This window comes from Carettochelys insculpta, chromosome 26, assembly GCF_033958435.1.
Source record: "Carettochelys insculpta isolate YL-2023 chromosome 26, ASM3395843v1, whole genome shotgun sequence".
Classification (NCBI taxonomy): Eukaryota; Metazoa; Chordata; order Testudines; family Carettochelyidae; genus Carettochelys; species Carettochelys insculpta.
In genome coordinates this window covers 15,986,520-16,004,505 of record NC_134162.1, presented here as the reverse complement: position 1 = coordinate 16,004,505, position 17,986 = coordinate 15,986,520, and the positions used below count along the sequence as shown (strand labels likewise).

General features: G+C 44.1%; 1 protein-coding gene across 5 annotated transcripts in view; it reads right to left on the bottom strand.

The window, feature by feature from the left end:
- Window positions 1-76: 76 nt before the first annotated feature.
- The window catches only part of MAGI3 (membrane associated guanylate kinase, WW and PDZ domain containing 3), a 194,052-nt gene continuing 176,142 nt past the window's right edge, over window positions 77-17,986 (bottom strand). For 3 of the 5 annotated variants that reach the window (XM_074977889.1, XM_074977890.1, XM_074977891.1), the window contains 5 exons: window positions 12,660-12,762; window positions 11,155-11,281; window positions 10,410-10,553; window positions 5,624-5,762; window positions 77-3,041 (listed from right to left, as the gene is read on the bottom strand). In XM_074977889.1, coding sequence (XP_074833990.1) covers window positions 1,990-3,041; window positions 5,624-5,762; window positions 10,410-10,553; window positions 11,155-11,281; window positions 12,660-12,762 — 1,565 coding nt within the window. In that variant the 3' untranslated portion in view covers window positions 77-1,989. Of the gene's footprint in view, window positions 3,042-3,478; window positions 3,569-5,623; window positions 5,763-10,409; window positions 10,554-11,154; window positions 11,282-12,659; window positions 12,763-17,986 lie in introns of all 5 variants that reach the window. The other 2 variants (XM_074977892.1, XM_074977893.1) reach the window with 1 other exon arrangement.

Below are 17,986 nucleotides of genomic sequence, written 5' to 3'. Positions count from 1 at the left end.
ATACTGCTCAAGGATATTTTTCAACAATGCTATCTTCTTTTAAACTGATATTACAGCTAACATTTTACAGTACAAAAATGAGCAGGCTCTGAAGGGGAATTTTTTAATATCTATATAAAAATAATGAGCAATTTACAGGTCTCTAATCCAAACCTCAGAAGTATATAGAAAAGTGCTGTACAATATATAAACATTTACATCCAGTACATCCAGCTGTTGCTTAGCATTCCAAGGCCACATTGCTAAATCATATACAGTAAGTACAGATACAAGTTTTTTTGGAAAAAAGACTCAGGACACCAAATCAAGTCACTATGTTAACAAACAGAAAACATCATTTGGATGGATGGGTACTTAACCAGTTCAAGGGTGCTCATTCATTTTCTGAGTTTGGTGCAATGTTCAGAACAGGCACATACAACTTACTGAAAAGAGGATGCCACAGGGTCATCAGTCAAGAATACAGGATTAATATCTACATTGTCGAACCAAATTTTCACAGTCGTAACACTACACTATTGAGGATTTGTACACTTTATGCTACAGAAAACTGATGGCTGCATAAAATGTGAAACAGCAAAGGACAAGTACAGGTGTGCTTGAAAATCTGTTTTAGAACTGTTGGTTTTAAAGCCTGCTGCTTAGTAGTTAAATTCAAGCCTTTTTTCCTTAAAGTTTGAGGTTAACCAGTTTAAAACACTTGCCTATATTCTTAATGCATAAATCATTAGCTTAAACAAAGGTCCAGCAACTGAGCTTGACTTTCCTTACCTTTTATCCCTGGTGTAGTCTTTGAAAATCTGACAGATCAGGAAAGGAAATCATTAAGAATGCTACTGAGTTAAATTAATCCCTGAAATTCCTACAGACTTAGTATAATTACATAACTGATATACAAATAGCTAACATTCCTTAATGTTAAATACATTGAAGTCCACACTAGATATTAAATTTCATGTACCCTGTATGTCATCTCACTCAACTAAAAAAATTCACAACACAAAGGAGAATACTAATAGGCACAGGTTCAAGAGACTTTTAAAAGAAGCTGTTGGTTGGTTTGGTCTTGGTTTGCAAGAGCAGGATTTGTTTTAAATATTGCTTTTATAGATAAGTACAGGACATTTCAAACAGTATGTGGTGCTCTGACACAGCAGCAGAGGGGGGTTGGAAAGCACAGCAATGAGTCCAATCCTTAAGTCCACAGAACGGACAAGATGAAATTCTGGCCCCACTGAAGCTAATGAGTACTTTTCTTGGAGTAAGAATTCACCTCTTAGTCTTCAAAATCTATCTTGCAGATAATTAAGTACCTTACATGAATAAAGCAAACTATATATATTCTGGTAATAAAAAGTATAACTGCAACACCCCATCAGTAACACAAACAGAATTCTTTTAAAGCAATTTCTCATATTAGAAACTTGGAAAAGAATCTCATGGGTCAGCATCAGTGGCTCATTTGCTGCCATGGAATTGATGGAACCAGCACACTTAGCTGCTTACTGAAGACATGAGCACTTGAAGGATCTCTGTACAAACATGCAACATGCCTTTGAGGAGGGAAAAAAGCTAATTTTCAAACAAACAATCTTGGCTTTGCTAGGTCTGGAGAAACATGAGAAGGATGAAATTGATTGGTTACAGTAGATAACTTGGCACAAGAATGCGAGTCATGATCACATTGACAATACAGGCATTGAGAAATTTTGTTCAGACACTCACAATACTATCTGAGAAAGCCTTAGCAGTGCAATGGAGAGAGAGCAGCAGGATACTGCCTTCAAAAGGATGAAGGGGACAGCAGCTTATAGAAGAGTTGCTCAGAAGCAATCCAAAACATCCTTCATGCAGCTTATTTAAGAACACATACAATGGACTTTGCAGCTGTATGTACAGTTTCTCAAAAATGAAAACCTTGTGGGGAAAAGATACGTTTAATTGACTATTAGAAACCTGATTAAAACACGTTCTAAAAGTGTTTGTCAGTTAAACCCGTTTTTCAGTGATACCTGTTGCTTTTGTGACTTTACTGGCACTTGGTACCTTCCAAGGCCCAGGAGTTATTGGTGCTTTCTTGACTGGAGAGCTGCTTTCAGGTTTTGAAATTCCATCATCTTTGGTTTCATCAACTGGCTCCAAGTCTATTTCTGGGTGATCTTTATTCAGAATAATTAGATCTTGTGTTTCGAGCTTGTTTTTTTCCTCTTGAAAAAGCTGTGAAATATCAGAAAGACTTGTAGCTTTAAAGTTGCTACAGCTTGGCTCTTGAGCATTGGCTTTCTTCACTTTTTCATTATCTGTTTTCCTAGGCTCTGTGGTGTTACTTAATGGAAGAGTCTCTTCATCTGTTTTGTGTGTGTCTTGAGACCACATCTCCTTCCTTCCCGACATGGTGGTCTTTGTGGCTTGTTGTTTTGCTCTTGATTTTTCTGTTCCATCTTTGAACTGCTCAGTAGTTTTATCAGCACCAGCTGCTTTATCTTCACGATGTAACTTTTCTAATTTGTCCCAGCTTTCTGCTTTTTTAGGATGCTTTTGCAGATTGACCGATACGCCTTGGTTTCCTCTGGAATTTTCTTGTACATAAACACTGTTCGAATTGATTTCTGAGTGTGGGCTCTTGGAGTGATCTGCAAGATTTGTCTCTCTCTCAGCTCTTCTTGGACTGTGGAGCCCTACCTGCTGAGAGGCCCCAGCTATGCCCAGTTTTTTGGGATTCTCAGATCTGCTTCTAATGGTGTCATCGGTTACTAATTCTACATGGCTTTTTGTCAGCTTGTACCCTGAAGTGGTAGACAGGTCCCATCTCTTCACATGCTTCTGGGTAGAAGACAGAGCCTTCAGGTCAGATTGGTTTTCAGTTAAAGTGCTTTTCTTTTCAGGCACAGTGTTATTCTCTTCTTCCAGTTTCTCAGATATGTGAACATTCATTGAAGTGTCTTCCAATACTGGTAAATCACAGATTGCACATGTGGATAATGGAGACTGTTCATCATATATTATATTTGCAGATGATGGATTAAAAGTCTCTTGATCATCTGGAAGGGAAGAAGCAGAGTGGTATGACACAAACACATTTAGCCTATATTCACACCAACATTTATCTAAATGGTCTATTAGTAGTAATTTCCAAAATGTAATCTAACCACTAGGGTTTGTTTTTTTTTTGTTAAAGTAAATATTAATTTGTATCAACACTCTAAACACCACACTTCCTCAATTTCAAACATTGTTTTTGTAAAAATACAGCCTAAGAATAGAGGTAAGATCTTTTGAGGCTGGAAAGATCTGCAAGAACAGTATCAGGGTGCATCATAGCTTTAAGCCTTACATAGCAGAATCACAAATTAAAAATCCCTAACTACACTGTTGCAATTGATGCTAAAAGAAACAAAGGTAGTGAAGTTATTTAGTGTTTTTTTTTTTTTTTTTTTTTTTATTAAAAAAAGATGAAGCACAAGACATGCAGATTTACCAAATCTTTAAGGAAAGACCAAGAAAAGCACTGAAAAGCCTTAATGCTGCTCAGGTTTCACGTAGGAGCACAAACTGGAAGGAGCCAGACCTGAATGAGGGAGAGAAAAAGCCCAGGACTATATACCAGAAAGCAAAAGATTTCACTGGAAGTGCACAAATCAAATGCAGAACACAAGAGCCAACATAGTGATAGCATAGAAATGCCACCCCCACCCCTTAAATTACGTGACAGCAAATGAAGAAAAGGGGAATATTACTGATGGTTACCAATATACTTATGGCTTTGCAAAAAGGAAACCAGCTCTCAAGGCATATTATGGTGAGCTTAAACACCTATTGTCCAACAGAACTGAAATTAATTTAAGGGTGGCTCCTTTCTCGTTTGTACACACAGATTTGTTTTTAGGGAAGACAAAGGCATACAAGATTTACAAACTACACACTTACAGAATCTGGCCTAGCCTAACAATTCAGCAGTACCTTAAGAGATCTGTTTTCATTTTTCAAAATACTAATTAACTGTGCCTTATTAACATAAGGGCAAACTCACTAGGATACATGTGATCTCAGTATAAGTCACTTGAGATCATCTCACAAGATAGTAAGGCTGCAGTTACACTACACTCCCCTTTTGGAAGGGGAATGCAAATGAGGTTCTGATTTACATGCTGTGTGCCTTATTTGCATAATAGCAGCCACTCATTGTTCTAGAAGTGCCTTTTTTGGGAAACAAACCAAGCAGTGTAGATGGGGTTCCACTGAAAACAAACCCCATTTTTGAAAGAACCTTTCTTCCTGAAAAATGAGGAAGAAGGGTGCTTTCGAAAGCCAGGTTTCCTTTCAAATGAACTGCACCCATAGTGCTTGTCTCTCCTCCCTGCCTGTGAAACAGCACATCGGGAACAGCAAGCAGCATTCAATATGTAAATCAGTGCCTCATTTGCATTTCCCTTCCAGAAGGGAAAGTAGCGTAGCTGCAGCTTGTCTTCCTACCTGAAAATTCAGAGATAAACTTTGCTCCAGTGCAACTTGGCAGTGCTTTTTTAGAACCATCATGTTCCAAAAAAAGTTTTTCTCTACCTGATTTCAGGAGAAGGGAATAATATAAGAATAACCATTTTTGAGCAATTTCTCTTTAAGCAGATGAAGAATCTTCCACTGTATGCTAGAATGCTCCAGACAAATTTGCAGAAGATAATGTATGCTTGAAAGTTCAAGTGGCGGGCTTTAATTCATGAAAAGCATGGGCTTTTGTAAGAGGAAAGTGGCTCTGTTTCAATTTTACTACAGAGCTGTTATGCCAGGAGGAGGATCCTTACATAGTTTAAATACTTTTGTGGTAAAAGCCTGACAGCAACTGCAAAGGACCAAAAGGATATAACTGGCAGTGGGAGGAATAAATTCTCTCTCTCTCAAAATGCTCTCCTTTGAAATATTTCAACAACCACACGCAGTTTTGATTTGTGATGTTGGAGCATGCCCTAAAGTCAGACTCAAATTTTAATCAGTTCTAAAACACTGTTTTAAGCTCTTGCAGGCATTTCTGCCCAAGCAATATGCCTGTCGATTTGTGCTTGGTTTTGCACATCCAACAGCAAATAGTGACTGTTAATGTTTTCTACTCCAAGAACAAAACTTTCACTTTTCCTTCAGAAGCTGGTTTTGAAAAAACTGATGTTATAGTTTAGAAGATTCATAAGAGAAACTAATGCACCACAGAAATAATCATCTTTGCTGTGAATTTTCACAGAAGCCCTTTAACGACACCATGACATTTTTATTCTAATGTAAAATTAAATTAATGCCTTTAATTACTATATGTGTGGAGGGGCACAGAAATCAAGTTGGAAATAGACAGGCACCATCAAACCAAATAAGGAATACTTGTAAAAACATTTCTTCCCAGGTATTGCCACATAATACAGTTATTTTGCTGAAGAGTTTTTTTTTCTGGCCCCATTCTTTGTGCTTGTATGAAAACAGGCAGCTCATCAGCAGAAATGGCTTGATATTCCTAAATGCTCTTAGTGTACCAGCAAAACAGCATCCAGCCTTTTCAGATATTTATTTTAGCCACCTTCCCATTTCCCCCTCCATCTCCTGGAATCCCATCCAGACAAACTGGCGCAAATCTGTAACTCACCATGATCTGGTATTAAGCCAGTCCCTGGTCTCAGAAGAAGAATAACTTTATTTCCTCCTGCTTGAATCAGCTCAATAGCTCGTGTATGAGTGATACCTTGGGTGGGTTCACCATTGATTTCAACAATCTGGTCACCAACCTGAAAAGACAACAGACAGGTTAAACTTCATGAAAAGCTGCTACTGAACCTGGATCCTCCTTCAATTTAAGAAAAGCCTAACTACAGCTTCTCTTTTCCCGAGTCCTTTCCCTTATTTGAAACCTGTACTCAGTTCTAGCACCAGTGATCCTAAAGCTACTAATGTATAAAATTCATACAATTCAACGAGCTGGCTGTTCAATGAGTTCTTCATGTAGATACTCTGCTGAGCTGGCTTCACGGAAATCTCTCATGTCCTTGAAATGAATCTTCTGTTCAACAGATACATCCCTCATCTCCAATACATTTTTGCTCTAGAGAAGTAATTTGTTGATGCTCTGATACAAACATGCAACATGTAGCTACTTGAAATCATGTTGTGTAGGTGCTTAAAATAGATTATGAATCTATTCTACAATTATTATGAATCTCCTTCTACAATTAATAAGCAGCCAAACTTGCTTATTTAATACTAGCAGATTCACCCTGCATTGCTCAGGTCCTTAAGTTGTTTTTTTTTTTTTTTTTTGGGGGGGGGGGGGGAGGGGGGAAGGAGCTCATAAAAGGAAAATGTAGATGCTTTATTTAAATAATTGTGTTTTTGCAAAACAAGTTATTTTTGTGAAGTTAATTTTTATTTCAGATTTCTTTAAAAAGGGATTGTTTATCTAATTAGCTATTTTTAAAAAAATGGGGATTCTATTGTGTTTTTTCTTCTTTCCTATAAACTCATTCACTATGGTTTATCAAAAAGGGCGACAGTCAGTTTGGTTTCTAATAACATTTTCTTCTAGTTTTTAAACTTTAAGCATTGATTTACCTATGCCAATACAAAGCGCTGCTCCTAATTTCTTTGTTCATCTCCCTTCTGTAAACTGAGAAGCAATTCTCATCCAGGTTCATCTTATTTTCTAGCTTAGCTGGGTTCAGTCTCTTTCAACATTACTCTGGCCTTGTGTACACTAATCCCTGTGTCAATCTACTTCACCTACACAAGCAGTTTGCTTTAGCTGACACAGTGGTGCCTTGCAAACAGCAAGGTCAGAGGGGGATGCGCTCCTGTCAATGCCAGCTACTCTTCTAATGTTGCTGGAGTACCAGCGTTGACAGGAGAGCATTTGGAGACTTGATATATCTAAGCAGACATGATAAATTGACAGCTAGTGGATTGATCAGTGCAGCACTGATACCTTGGCTTAGCGGGGACAAACCCTGAGTAATGTTGATTTTGATGAGTTTACTTGACTTGGTGATTGTATACTCTGTGTGTGGTTTTAGAGGCAGCCATCCCATTCTTCTGGTACAACCAACCCTGGCATTGCTTTAAATCAGAGGAAGCTGCATATCAAATTTTTTTTGGTGGGGGGGGAGGGATGGTGGGGGTTGGGGGCAGCATATGTCTCCTATTAAGAAAGGATTTATTCTGAGTGGGAGAGATCACTGTATGACAATACTAGCTCATTCCTGATTAGTGAGACATCATCTTTAAAGACACACATTTGTTAATTTGCACGAAACAGATAATGGATATCAGAAAGCATTTGGGTTCTAACCCGTGAGAAACCATGAGGTCCATCTTGAAATGAAACCGATTTTCCATTAGGTGGCACTATTGCATTAATGTTGCAGCTCATAGCACATGTACCTTGGGTCAATTCCATAAAGTTTTCCTGAAGAAAGTAATTAGTTACTATTGCAGAAGTGAAAGTCTAACACAGTCCCATACAGACTCCTGTGATCATGGAGAGCTAATACAATCATAAATGAATTAAAAGAACACAAACCCATTTGGAAAACATCGGGTAAAGGTGACAATTTACTATTTAATGTTCAAACCTGCTACAAACTAGTTTATTTGAGCTCCTGTCCATATCAAGGCTCCCTCTGAAAATATAATTTAAATTAGGTGTGGGGAAGGCATAGGGCCATTTCAGGACTTGAGCTGGGAAGACAGGAGAGCACAGAATAGTCAGTCAGCTTATTTAGGCACTCAGGCATGCTGCTCTGGCCAGGGAGAATCTGGAGGTACCTCCTGCTGCCGCAGTCCAGAACCAGCTCCGTTTTCACTAAAATGTCACACTATGTTTTGTCATGATCATTATTTCCTTTCATCTCTCAGCTCTGCAGCAGCAGCTATGAGAAGTGGCCCTTGTAATATTCAGGTACCATTAGAGATGGTTGCAAATATTTTCCAATGCATGGCATGTAACACCACTACCTTCTCTTCAGGCTTGATGGTCCTTGGGGCTTAAGATTCCAGTGGGGATGGCTCCACTGGCCTAATCATTGAAAACACTGATACTGATGGGACTCAGCTGTCTGCCTACATTAGTGCTACCACTGCTGAAGATGTACGATGATAAACAGGTGCCAGTCTTATCTAGGGAAATGCATGATCAGAGCCCAGTGGGCACAGAAAGCAAATTCACCAACCTTTTTCCCTTTCAAAGGCTTGGGGAACACCTCCTGCTGCCAGGGCACAGGGATGAGGCTGTTTCCTTAGGAACTCATTTTTCAGGATTCTGTAGTTCAGGTGTGAGACTGAGTGCTTCAAGCATGTGAACAGCTTTTAAAACAGCCAGCTAATCCAGAGGGAAACGGCTTAGCCAACTTCCCCTGTGTGGCAGCCAGCTAGCATGGAGCTCTAAAACGGAACACTACCTGGCTCCATAGCAGACTGCTAACCATAATAGCGGGCTGCTCCAAGCAGACTGCTAACCATGAAGGGAACCCTGCTAAAACCAAACGCATCCCTTATTTTCGCTGAACAGCATCTGCAGGGAAACATGAAAGAGCTGGATGCCATCATCCAGTGAAAGTGCCTTTAAGGGACGAGAAGGGAGGACACCATAGTTTTGCTTTCTCTCTGTTGAGAGGAAGAAGAGCTCTTAGGCCTGACCTATTGGATTGTTGGAGAAATGAGAATGTCACATAAGTAGTAGAACAAAACAAAGAGGTTCCAGCGTGAGGAAGAGCATTTGAAAAGCCTCAGTCAGGTTTACCCTCCTGCCCACCCCCACTCTTTGGGACAAAAGATCTACCGGAAAAAACAGCAAAGTGTGCTGGGGTCATTTTTGAGAACAGAGCTCAAACAATGTCTACAGTAGACAGAGTTTATAAAGCTGAACACAGCCAGAGTTCAGGGAATTGCATATATTTGATTCTGTTTACTGCTGTGAAATTTCTCCAATGGAAGTCCAAGACTTCAACCTGAGAAGTCTTCAGCTGCTGGCAACTTGAAAGCAAAGCTCTGTAGCTTAGCATAATCCCACTTAAAAGGGTAGTGCAAGAGAAAACAGAAGCACGGCCCTAAGACTCAAGCAATCTCCCAAGCATAAGAAAGTCTTGAAAATAATTAATTAGGTTAACAAAATGGTTTATTCGGTGATGAGCTTTCATGGGACAGACCCACTTCTTCAGATCGATTTAATTTCCAATACAGACTGACAAATACGGAGGACCAAAAAAAAAATTGCAATAAAAACAGACAAATAATTATTTCAGACAGGACAATTAACATCCCCCACCTCTCAGCCCTTCCTTCTATCCTATTTGATTTGTCAGTTTTTATTACAATTTTTTTCTTTTCCTTTTTTGGTCCTCTGTATTTATGTCAGTCTGTATTGGGAATGAAATCAATCTGAAGAAGTGCGTCTGTCCCACAAAAGCTCATCACTGAATAAATCATTTTGTTCGTCTTTTAAGTGCGACATTTCTGCTGCTTTGCTTTGTTGGAGTACAGACTCACACAGCCACCTCTCTGTTACTAATTATTGTAAATGGTAAGAATCAGCACATTAGTTAGAATTTTGCATCCAATTAAGCCTGACACTGGCCCTTAAAAGTAGTTGATGATTAGCATCGTTTTACTGACTAGAAAACTGACACCAAAAAAAGATGGCGTAACTTGTGTAAAGGGGGTATGAGCCATGTCACTAGTAGGAATGGAATCAGAGCTCAAGAGTGCCTGATTCTTCGTTCGAGGCTCCAATCAGTAAAGCATCATTTGAGGGACAGTATTTACCGAATAGCATTTGTTGCCACCCTGCCGCCTTTGCACAGATTTGGTTTGTTTAGGAGACAGTATTTAAACATGGAGATCCTGAGACACAGCACACAAGAATTAACATTAGTATCTCTTGGTAGGAAAGGAGCTTGGTTTGGAAACATTTTAAAATCCTATGAACAATGAAAGCTGAATAGAAAAGCAGAAGGTTTAGGTGCTCTCACAAACCCACATTTACCCGTGTTCTGGGAACTGTCCAACCAACTTGCATTTCATTGTGTTATTTTTAATCTGAGCTTCAAAACACACACATTCTGGCAGACTACTGGCTATAAAGAAGACTTCATCATTGGAAACATCTATCATTATGACTTTAGAGGAGATGGCTTCTAGCTTTCTTGGGGAGTGTCAGTGCTGCACAAAGAGCAGTTTTCTTTCCCCCTAATATGTTGCTGTAAAATTTATTTCCTGAAATATTAAAACTATCAACACAGTTTGCTACATCTCTGCAATTATGACTCTTACTCTGGCAGCAGTGTAAGTAACTGTTCTGTGTGTGCTGAGACTAACCACTCAGGGAAACAAATTCCTTATGTGGGTAATTAACATCTTTGAAGTCATCAGTGATCTCTGACACTCACATGAATTCTTCCATCCTTAATGGCAGGCCCATCTTCAGCTAGTCGAAGAATGAATAAGCCCATGTTGTACTCCTTTCCTCCACGAAGACTGAATCCAAAACCTCGAGGGCCTCTTTCCAGTTCCACTGGATAACAGCCAAGACTCTGCATAAGAATGAAATAAGCAAGGAGAACAATTGTGAACTGAGGAATTTTAACTCATTATAAATTTCCAACATTTTCAGGAAAGGAAATTTAATAAAACCAGAGGAATCATTTCAGTTTCACATACAGGCCAGGTGTTAATACAAAGCTAAACAGGGATGTGGTTTTCATTAAGTGTAACATGCAATTTAACCTGATTCATCAAACTCACAGTTCAGTATGAGGCAACTGTACCCAGCCAAAATCTGCAGAGCTGTAGTTTATGTATGTAGGAACTGTTTTTCCATAATAGAATGTTCCCAAAATTTTAGCATAGTTAAATTACACAGGTTTGTTGTTTCTTTCATAACTATAATGATCAGTAACATTAAACAGGACTAAATTTATAACAAAAATATGAAGTGTTAGCAAATCTTATCTTCCCTACTGTTAGACACATGGCTAGTCAGCAGCACATTCTTCACATAAAGCGTCTTCTCAGTACCATACCTCTTAAGGGAAAGTTTATCCCATACTATTAGCATACAAATGTCAGTGGCAAAGAAGTTCAATAACACCAGGATCTTGCAGAGACTCCTGACTACTAAGGATAAACGCCTACCTGAGAATGACGGCTGCCTACAACCGAGAGAACATTGCCATCAGGCTGGGACAAGTACTTATGCTCAGGCCAGAGAAGCCTGTAACTGTTGGAAGGTTCTCTTTCAGCTTCATCTTCTGCGATTCCCCTGTAAATGGAAGAAAAATCAATTGTACAATAGCATTTTCTTATGCAAAGTTTATACATTTCAAAAGGTATTTGGAAATTGTTTTTTTATCCGTAATTTATAACTTTAACCCACTGCAGCACTTTCAACAGTGAACCATCAATTATCAGTCTGTTGGTGGGCAGAAGAGGTTGGATCAGCTGTTTCATCCCGAATTAGGAACATCTGACACTAGAGTCTTCTCTGAACCGAAAGGTTGAAAGGGTACAAAAAGTAGCAGTTCAGTTTTACTCTCTGTATTCTGTGCTCTGTCCTTGTTTGGATAGAAACCCTCTCTCCTCCCTCACAGGTGACAGTCTCAACAGTCTATAAACATCCTGTTAAACATGAGCTCAAGTGTCCCCAAATCACATACAGAATGTGATCAGGTACTTCTGCATAAGGTAACAAACATGCAAAATCCTGGAAACAAATCACTCTTGAGGATTTAATCCCTGACACTCTGCCACCATCACAATGATTAAACAAAATCAGTGCGCACCATCCAGAAAATGATCACATAACTGCTAAGAATGGTGCTATGTCAGCATCAGGGCGATTTTTTAACTGTAGCAGATAAGAACAGGTCATTCACACAGCTACTTGCAGTAGTGCCCAGGGTAAGTGCTACAACACAAACAGGGTATGGCTGATGTGGGGAAAACAGAAAATCTAACATGGACATCTATTCATTGTGGTACAGAACATACATTGGCTGTGAAACTTGGCAACGGGGTAGCCGTTTAAACACCTTCCCCACTGTCAACATCTCTGGGATCTCATAAGCCGTTTGTTGATTGGGATTTTACTGCGTGATTTCCACTAAGAAGTTGTCACTCCTTGGTCTAAGAGTGCTGAAGGGATGAAGTATCACCTCTGATCAGAGCTAGCCTTAAATATCTGTCTTCTGATTTTTGGTGGCACTGAACAGCCTAGCCATACAGGAATGACATATCCAATTTCTACTCAACCCCTTCAGCAGACACCCTTCCTCCTTTAAACAGGATAAGGACAGTTTTTAGTTATGAGTGAGCATACTCTGTATCACACATCACCACAGTGTGTACCAAAGACAGGGCATAGCAGCAAAATGAGATAAGGGCCAAGCTATTACTGAGGCAACAATTGCTCACAATGTAAAAGCTCCAGTGAGATCCTCAGAATGATGGAATGGTTCTGCCATTTTTAGATGCAGTCAAATGCATTGCCCTGGTTGATGCTCCCATGTGCTAAGATGAGGGCTTGCTGCAGGATACAGGCAATGTACCTCCTTTCCCCTCACTGCTGCACTACCACACCATCCAGGCTTATTCTTTGTTCATTTTTGGTTCCCATCTGTCTCAAAATAAAGGCATCCTACCTGTCTGCTGTTGCAGGGTTGGCTGAGGGTGTTCCCATAGGTCTGTGCTGTGGGGCTGGACTTTGTCTGGCAGAATTTGTTCCTGAAGGAGGGCCACGGGGTTCTAATAAAGTCAAATGAAATACAATTACAGACAGACAGACCTCTAAAAGAGAAGTTACTCACCGTAGTAACGATGGTTCTTCGAGATGTGTCCCCGTGGGTGCTCCACGATAGGTGTCGGGATCGCCCCGGCTCCGCAGGTCGGATCTTTCCAGCAGTTTCTGCTGGACCGCGCGTGCGCCGCTCCCTTGCGCGCTCCCGGCCACGTGCGCAATCCGGTCCTCGCCAGTTCCTTGACCAACCGCCTCAGATGCTCCTGAAAAATACTAAACAGAGATCCGAAGCGGGGAGGATGGGCGGGTGGTGGAGCACCCACGGGGACACATCTCGAAGAACCATCGTTACTACAGTGAGTAACTTCTCTTTCTTCCTCGAGTGTCCCCGTGGGTGCTCCACGATAGGTGACTACCCAGCAGTAACCCAAGATAGGAGGTGGGTAATTGGTTTATGTGCAGCTTGTCCCCGAGAGGACTGCTGTCGAGAGACGGGTATCCTCTTGGAATACCCTGTGAAGGGCATAATGCTTGGCAAAGGTGTCATAGGATGACCAGGTCACCGCTCTGCAAATGTCTTTTAGCGCAATGCCCTTGAAAAAGGCTGTTGATGCCGCCACCACCCTAGTGGAGTGAGCCCTAGGCGAGGCCAGCAAAGGAGTCTTTCTAAGTTCGTAGCACATTGTTATGCAGGATACGATGTGCTTCGAGATTCTCTGCAAAGAGAGACCTTCTCCTTTTGATTTGGGAGCGAGAGAGACTAGGAGTCTATCCGTTTTCCAGAAGGACTTAGTCCTGTCTATATAGAAAGCCAGCGCCCTCCTCACGTCCAGGAGGTGTAGGCGCGCCTCTTTGTTGGAGTTATGAGGCTTTGGATAAAATGAGGGTAAAACTATAGGTTCGTTAATATGAAACTCTGAAGAAACTTTGGGAACAAAGGCTGGATGCAGCCGTAAGGTTACCGCCTCCTTGGAAAATACTGTGCAGGGTGGCACTGCCATAACTGCTGCAAGCTCGCTCACCCTGCAAGCTGACTTGATTGCAAGAAGGAAGGTCGTCTTTATCGTAAGGAGACGGAGGGAAACCGTGGCTAAGGGTTCAAACGGTGGTCCCGTTAGCACATTAAGCACCAGGTCCAAGCTCCACGAAGGTGGAAGCGGTTTCCGAGGGGGGTATAGGTTTACCAGCCCTTTGAGGAACCTGGTAACCATGGGATGGGCAAACACCGTGTGCCCTTCCTCTTCATGTCTGAAAGCCGATATAGCGGCAAGGTGGACCTTCAACGAGGATAGGGAGAGTCCGCCTCTCTTGAGGTCCAGTAAATACTCTAGTATTACAGGTATAGGCGCAGCAAGGGGGGCTAATTGCTTGGTAGAACACCATGCAGTGAATTGAGTCCGTTTTTGCTTATAGGTCTTCCTGGTGGAAGTCCTCCTGCTACTTTCTTGGACTTGTTGCACTCCCTCAGTACACGTGCTCTCTAGCGAGCTGAGCCATGGATTAACCATGCTTGCAGTCGCAGGCCTCGGGGGTGTGGATGCACTATGGACCCCTGGGCTTGCGTGAGCAGAGCTGGCGCCACCGGGAGGGGCATCGGTGGACGGTCCAACATGCGCAGGAGTAAGGGGAACCATTGCCGTCGATCCCACGTTGGGACTACTAGGATCATTCGGGCTCTCTCTCTCTCCTGGCTTTCTACAAGACTTTGTGGATAAGCACTGTGGGAGGAAATGTGTAGAGCAGGGGGTCCCTCCACGAGATCGCGAATGTGTGCCCCAGGGACCCCCGTCCCAGTCCTGCCCTGGAGCCGTATTGTGGGCACTTCTTGTTGCGTTGAGTGGCAGACAGGTCTACCTGGGGAAAACCCCATGCGTGAAAAATCGGAACGGATCTGCCACTCGTGTGTGAGTGCGAAGTGCCTGCTCAGCTGGTCTGCCTTCACATTGCAAGTGCCTGGTAAATACGAGGCTTTCAAGGTAATATTGTTGGCGACGCACCAGTTCCACAATTGGACTGCTTCCGCACATAAGGCACGGGACCGAGCCCCTCCTTGCCGATTTATATAAAACATGGTGGAGGTATTGTCTGTACTGATCCCGACTACTTTGCCTTGTATATGGTCTCTAAAGTGTTTGCAGGCGTTCAACACTGCTCTGAGCTCCAGTATATTTATGTGCAGTGACTGTTCCGTGGAGGACCACAGCCCTTGAGTCACCTTTTCGCCCACGTGTGCTCCCCACCCTATGTGGGAGGTGTCGGTAGTGAGAAAAAACAGATATTTGTGGTTGGTGAAAGGGCACCCCTTTTAGCATGTTCTTGGGGTTCACCCACCATTGCAGGGATCTGCGCACCTCTGTCGTGGGCGACACCACCCTGCAGACGGTGTGTGCTGCCGGTTTGTAGACGCTCGCCAGCCAGTGCTGCATGCTGCACATATGCAATCGGGCGTTCTGTACCACAAATGTTGCTGCTGCCATGTGGCCCAGCAGCTGTAAGCATGTCAGAACCGGCACCGTAGGGCTGAAGGTGATGACTTGCACGAGAGAACCAATGGCGCGAAAGCGGGCATCTGGTAGATAAACCCTTGCTGTGATGGAGTTTATGCGTGCTCCTATGAACTCTATGTCCTGTGCGGGGTCTATCTTTGATTTTGCCAGATTGATGACCAGGCCCAGCGAAGAGAACGTGTCTGCTGTGACGCGTATCATGCACAGTACCTCCTCCTTCGAGGCCCCTTTGAGTAGGCAGTCGTCCAGATATGGGAATATAAACACCCCCTGTCTGTGCAGGTAGGCTGACACCACTGCCAAGGTCTTGGTGAAGACCCTGGGGGCCGAGGAGAGGCCGAACGGCAGAACCTTGTACTGAAAATGTTCTTTGCCTACCATGAACCGGAGAAAACGCCTGTGAGCCAGGTGAATAGTTATGTGGAAATACGCGTCTTGTAAGTTGAGAGCTGCGAACCAATCTCCATCATCCAGTGCCGTAAGCATAGAGGCGACTGTGATCATCCGAAAGCGTTGCTTGCGCAAGTACCGTTTGAGGCCTCGAAGATCTAGGATGGGCCTCCAGCCTCCTGTCTTTTTCTCTGTGAGGAAGTATCTTGAGTAGAACCCTTTCCCTCAGAGTTGCTCCAGCACTCTTTCCACTGCCCCTATAAGCATAAGATGGTCTACCTCCTGCTTGAGTCTCACTTTGTGGGAGGCGTCCTTTAGGTGGGGTCTGGGTGGAGGTCGTGGCGGTGGGAGCGACTGGAAGGGAATTGCGTAACCCGTGGCTATGATCTCCAGTACCCATTTGTCTGTGGTGATCTTTTGCCACTGGTCGTAGAATGGTCGGAGGCGATGGTGGAATAGTAGCTTCGGATGACATTGCGCGATGGTAGTGATAGTGCAGCCCTCCATCTGTGTGTCAAACTTGTGGCCTTTGGCCCTGCCCCGAGGACGCACGGCACTGTTGACAATGTCGCCTGGGAGTTCTGTACTGTTGGTGCTGTTGATGTCGCCCTTGCTCGTAGCCCCTGTGGTACTGGGGACGCTGTGGTTGATATTGGTATCGTCTTTGTTGGGGGATCAACGATCTTCGCCTGCAGATCCCTCGGGATACCCGATGTCTGGAGCCAGGACTCCCTGCGCATGACCACTGCCGTAGCTGTTGAGCGTGCTGCCGTATCTGCTACGTCGAGGGCGATCTGAACTCCTGTCCCCGAGGCTGCGTGGCCTTCCTGCACGATGGCCTTGAGCACCAGCTTCTTGTCCTCTGGAAGCAAGTCCATGAGGGAAGTCAGCCTGGAGTAGTTGTCGAAATTATGGTTCACTAGATGCGCTGCGTAATTCGCCATTCTCAACAGTAGGGTAGAGGAGGAGTAGACCTTTCTGCCAAACAACTCTAGTTTCTTGGCATCTTTGTCCGTTCCCCCTATCTTGTACTGGGAAGTTTTCGACCTCTGTTGAGATGATTCCACCACCAGAGAATTTGGTTGCGGGTGGCTGAACAGGAACTCCATGCCCTTCGCCGGGACAAAGTACTTCTTATGCGCTCTCTTGTTTATAGGCGGAGTGGACGCAGGGGTCTGCCATATTGTTGTGGCGGACTCCATGATTGCTTCATCAAGCGGAATAGCTGTTTTGGAAGAGGCCGGAGGTTTCAAGTTTTTAAGGAGCTTATGGTGTTTCTCCTGCACCTCTGCTGTTTGGATGCCCTGCGTGAAGGCCACCCTTTTAAACAGCTCTTGGAACTGTTTGAGATCGTCCGGAGGATGGACGTCCCCTGGGGCTGTGGCCTTGTCAGGGGAAGATAGCGAGGAACCGCTAGGGTAAGCCTCTCTGGACCCCTCTGGGTCCTGTTGACGGTGATACATCCTCTCGCTAGATACTTGTGAGGGAAAATCTCGGGGTTCCAGAATCAACTCCCCCTGAGATATCTGCGTTTCCGTCCCCGTCCGCGATTGCCCTCGGGGATACTGAACCGTCTGGGGGGATCTGTCCCTGGGAGTATGCCTATGGTGTCTATGCCCCACGTGATAGGGGCGACCATGGCAACACGGGCACTGTTCCGGAGATGGAGACCTGGACCACTCTAGAGGCGCATACCCCCTGCGTCTGGGGGAGCGAGATCGTCTGGGTGATTGAGATAATGGAGAGACTGATTTGTGGCAGTACTCCAGGGGTTCAAAGCCCAGGAAGGGCGATGGTGGTCTGAGCCACGGTGATGCTGGCTGTAGGAACGGGGATGGGGGCTTAGGGTATACTGGAGGTGACCCCTGCCGCCTCATTGGAGTCCGCAGCATAAGTGGAGGGCTTAGAGCGAGTAGCCCTGCGGCCCTGTCTGGAGAACTGCTGCGGTGCCAGGTTTTCTGTGCTGCCTTTCCCCTCCCCTGTAGGGCTGGCTCCGCCCCTTTCCGCATCGGGGATCTTGGCCCCGCTGTCTGCGCTGCGCTCGGCACGCTCTGCTGCGGTGCTGCGCGGGTGGTCTCCCCCGGTGCCTGCAGGCTGCGTGCCTGCGAGCTCTGCACCGCCGGTTCCCCAGGGGTCGGTGCCGCCCGTTCCGGCGCTTGCCTGGCTGCTGCCTTGCCTGCGGTGCGGGGCGACTGTTTGATTATCGGAGGCTCAGCCTCTGCCACGTGTGTCTCCGCGCCGCCGCCGCTCAGCTGTGACTGCGGCTGGGGGCTATGCTCTCCACCCGTCCCGCTTGCTGTGGTTGCCGGCAGGGATCGGGTTGGTGAAAGTTTCC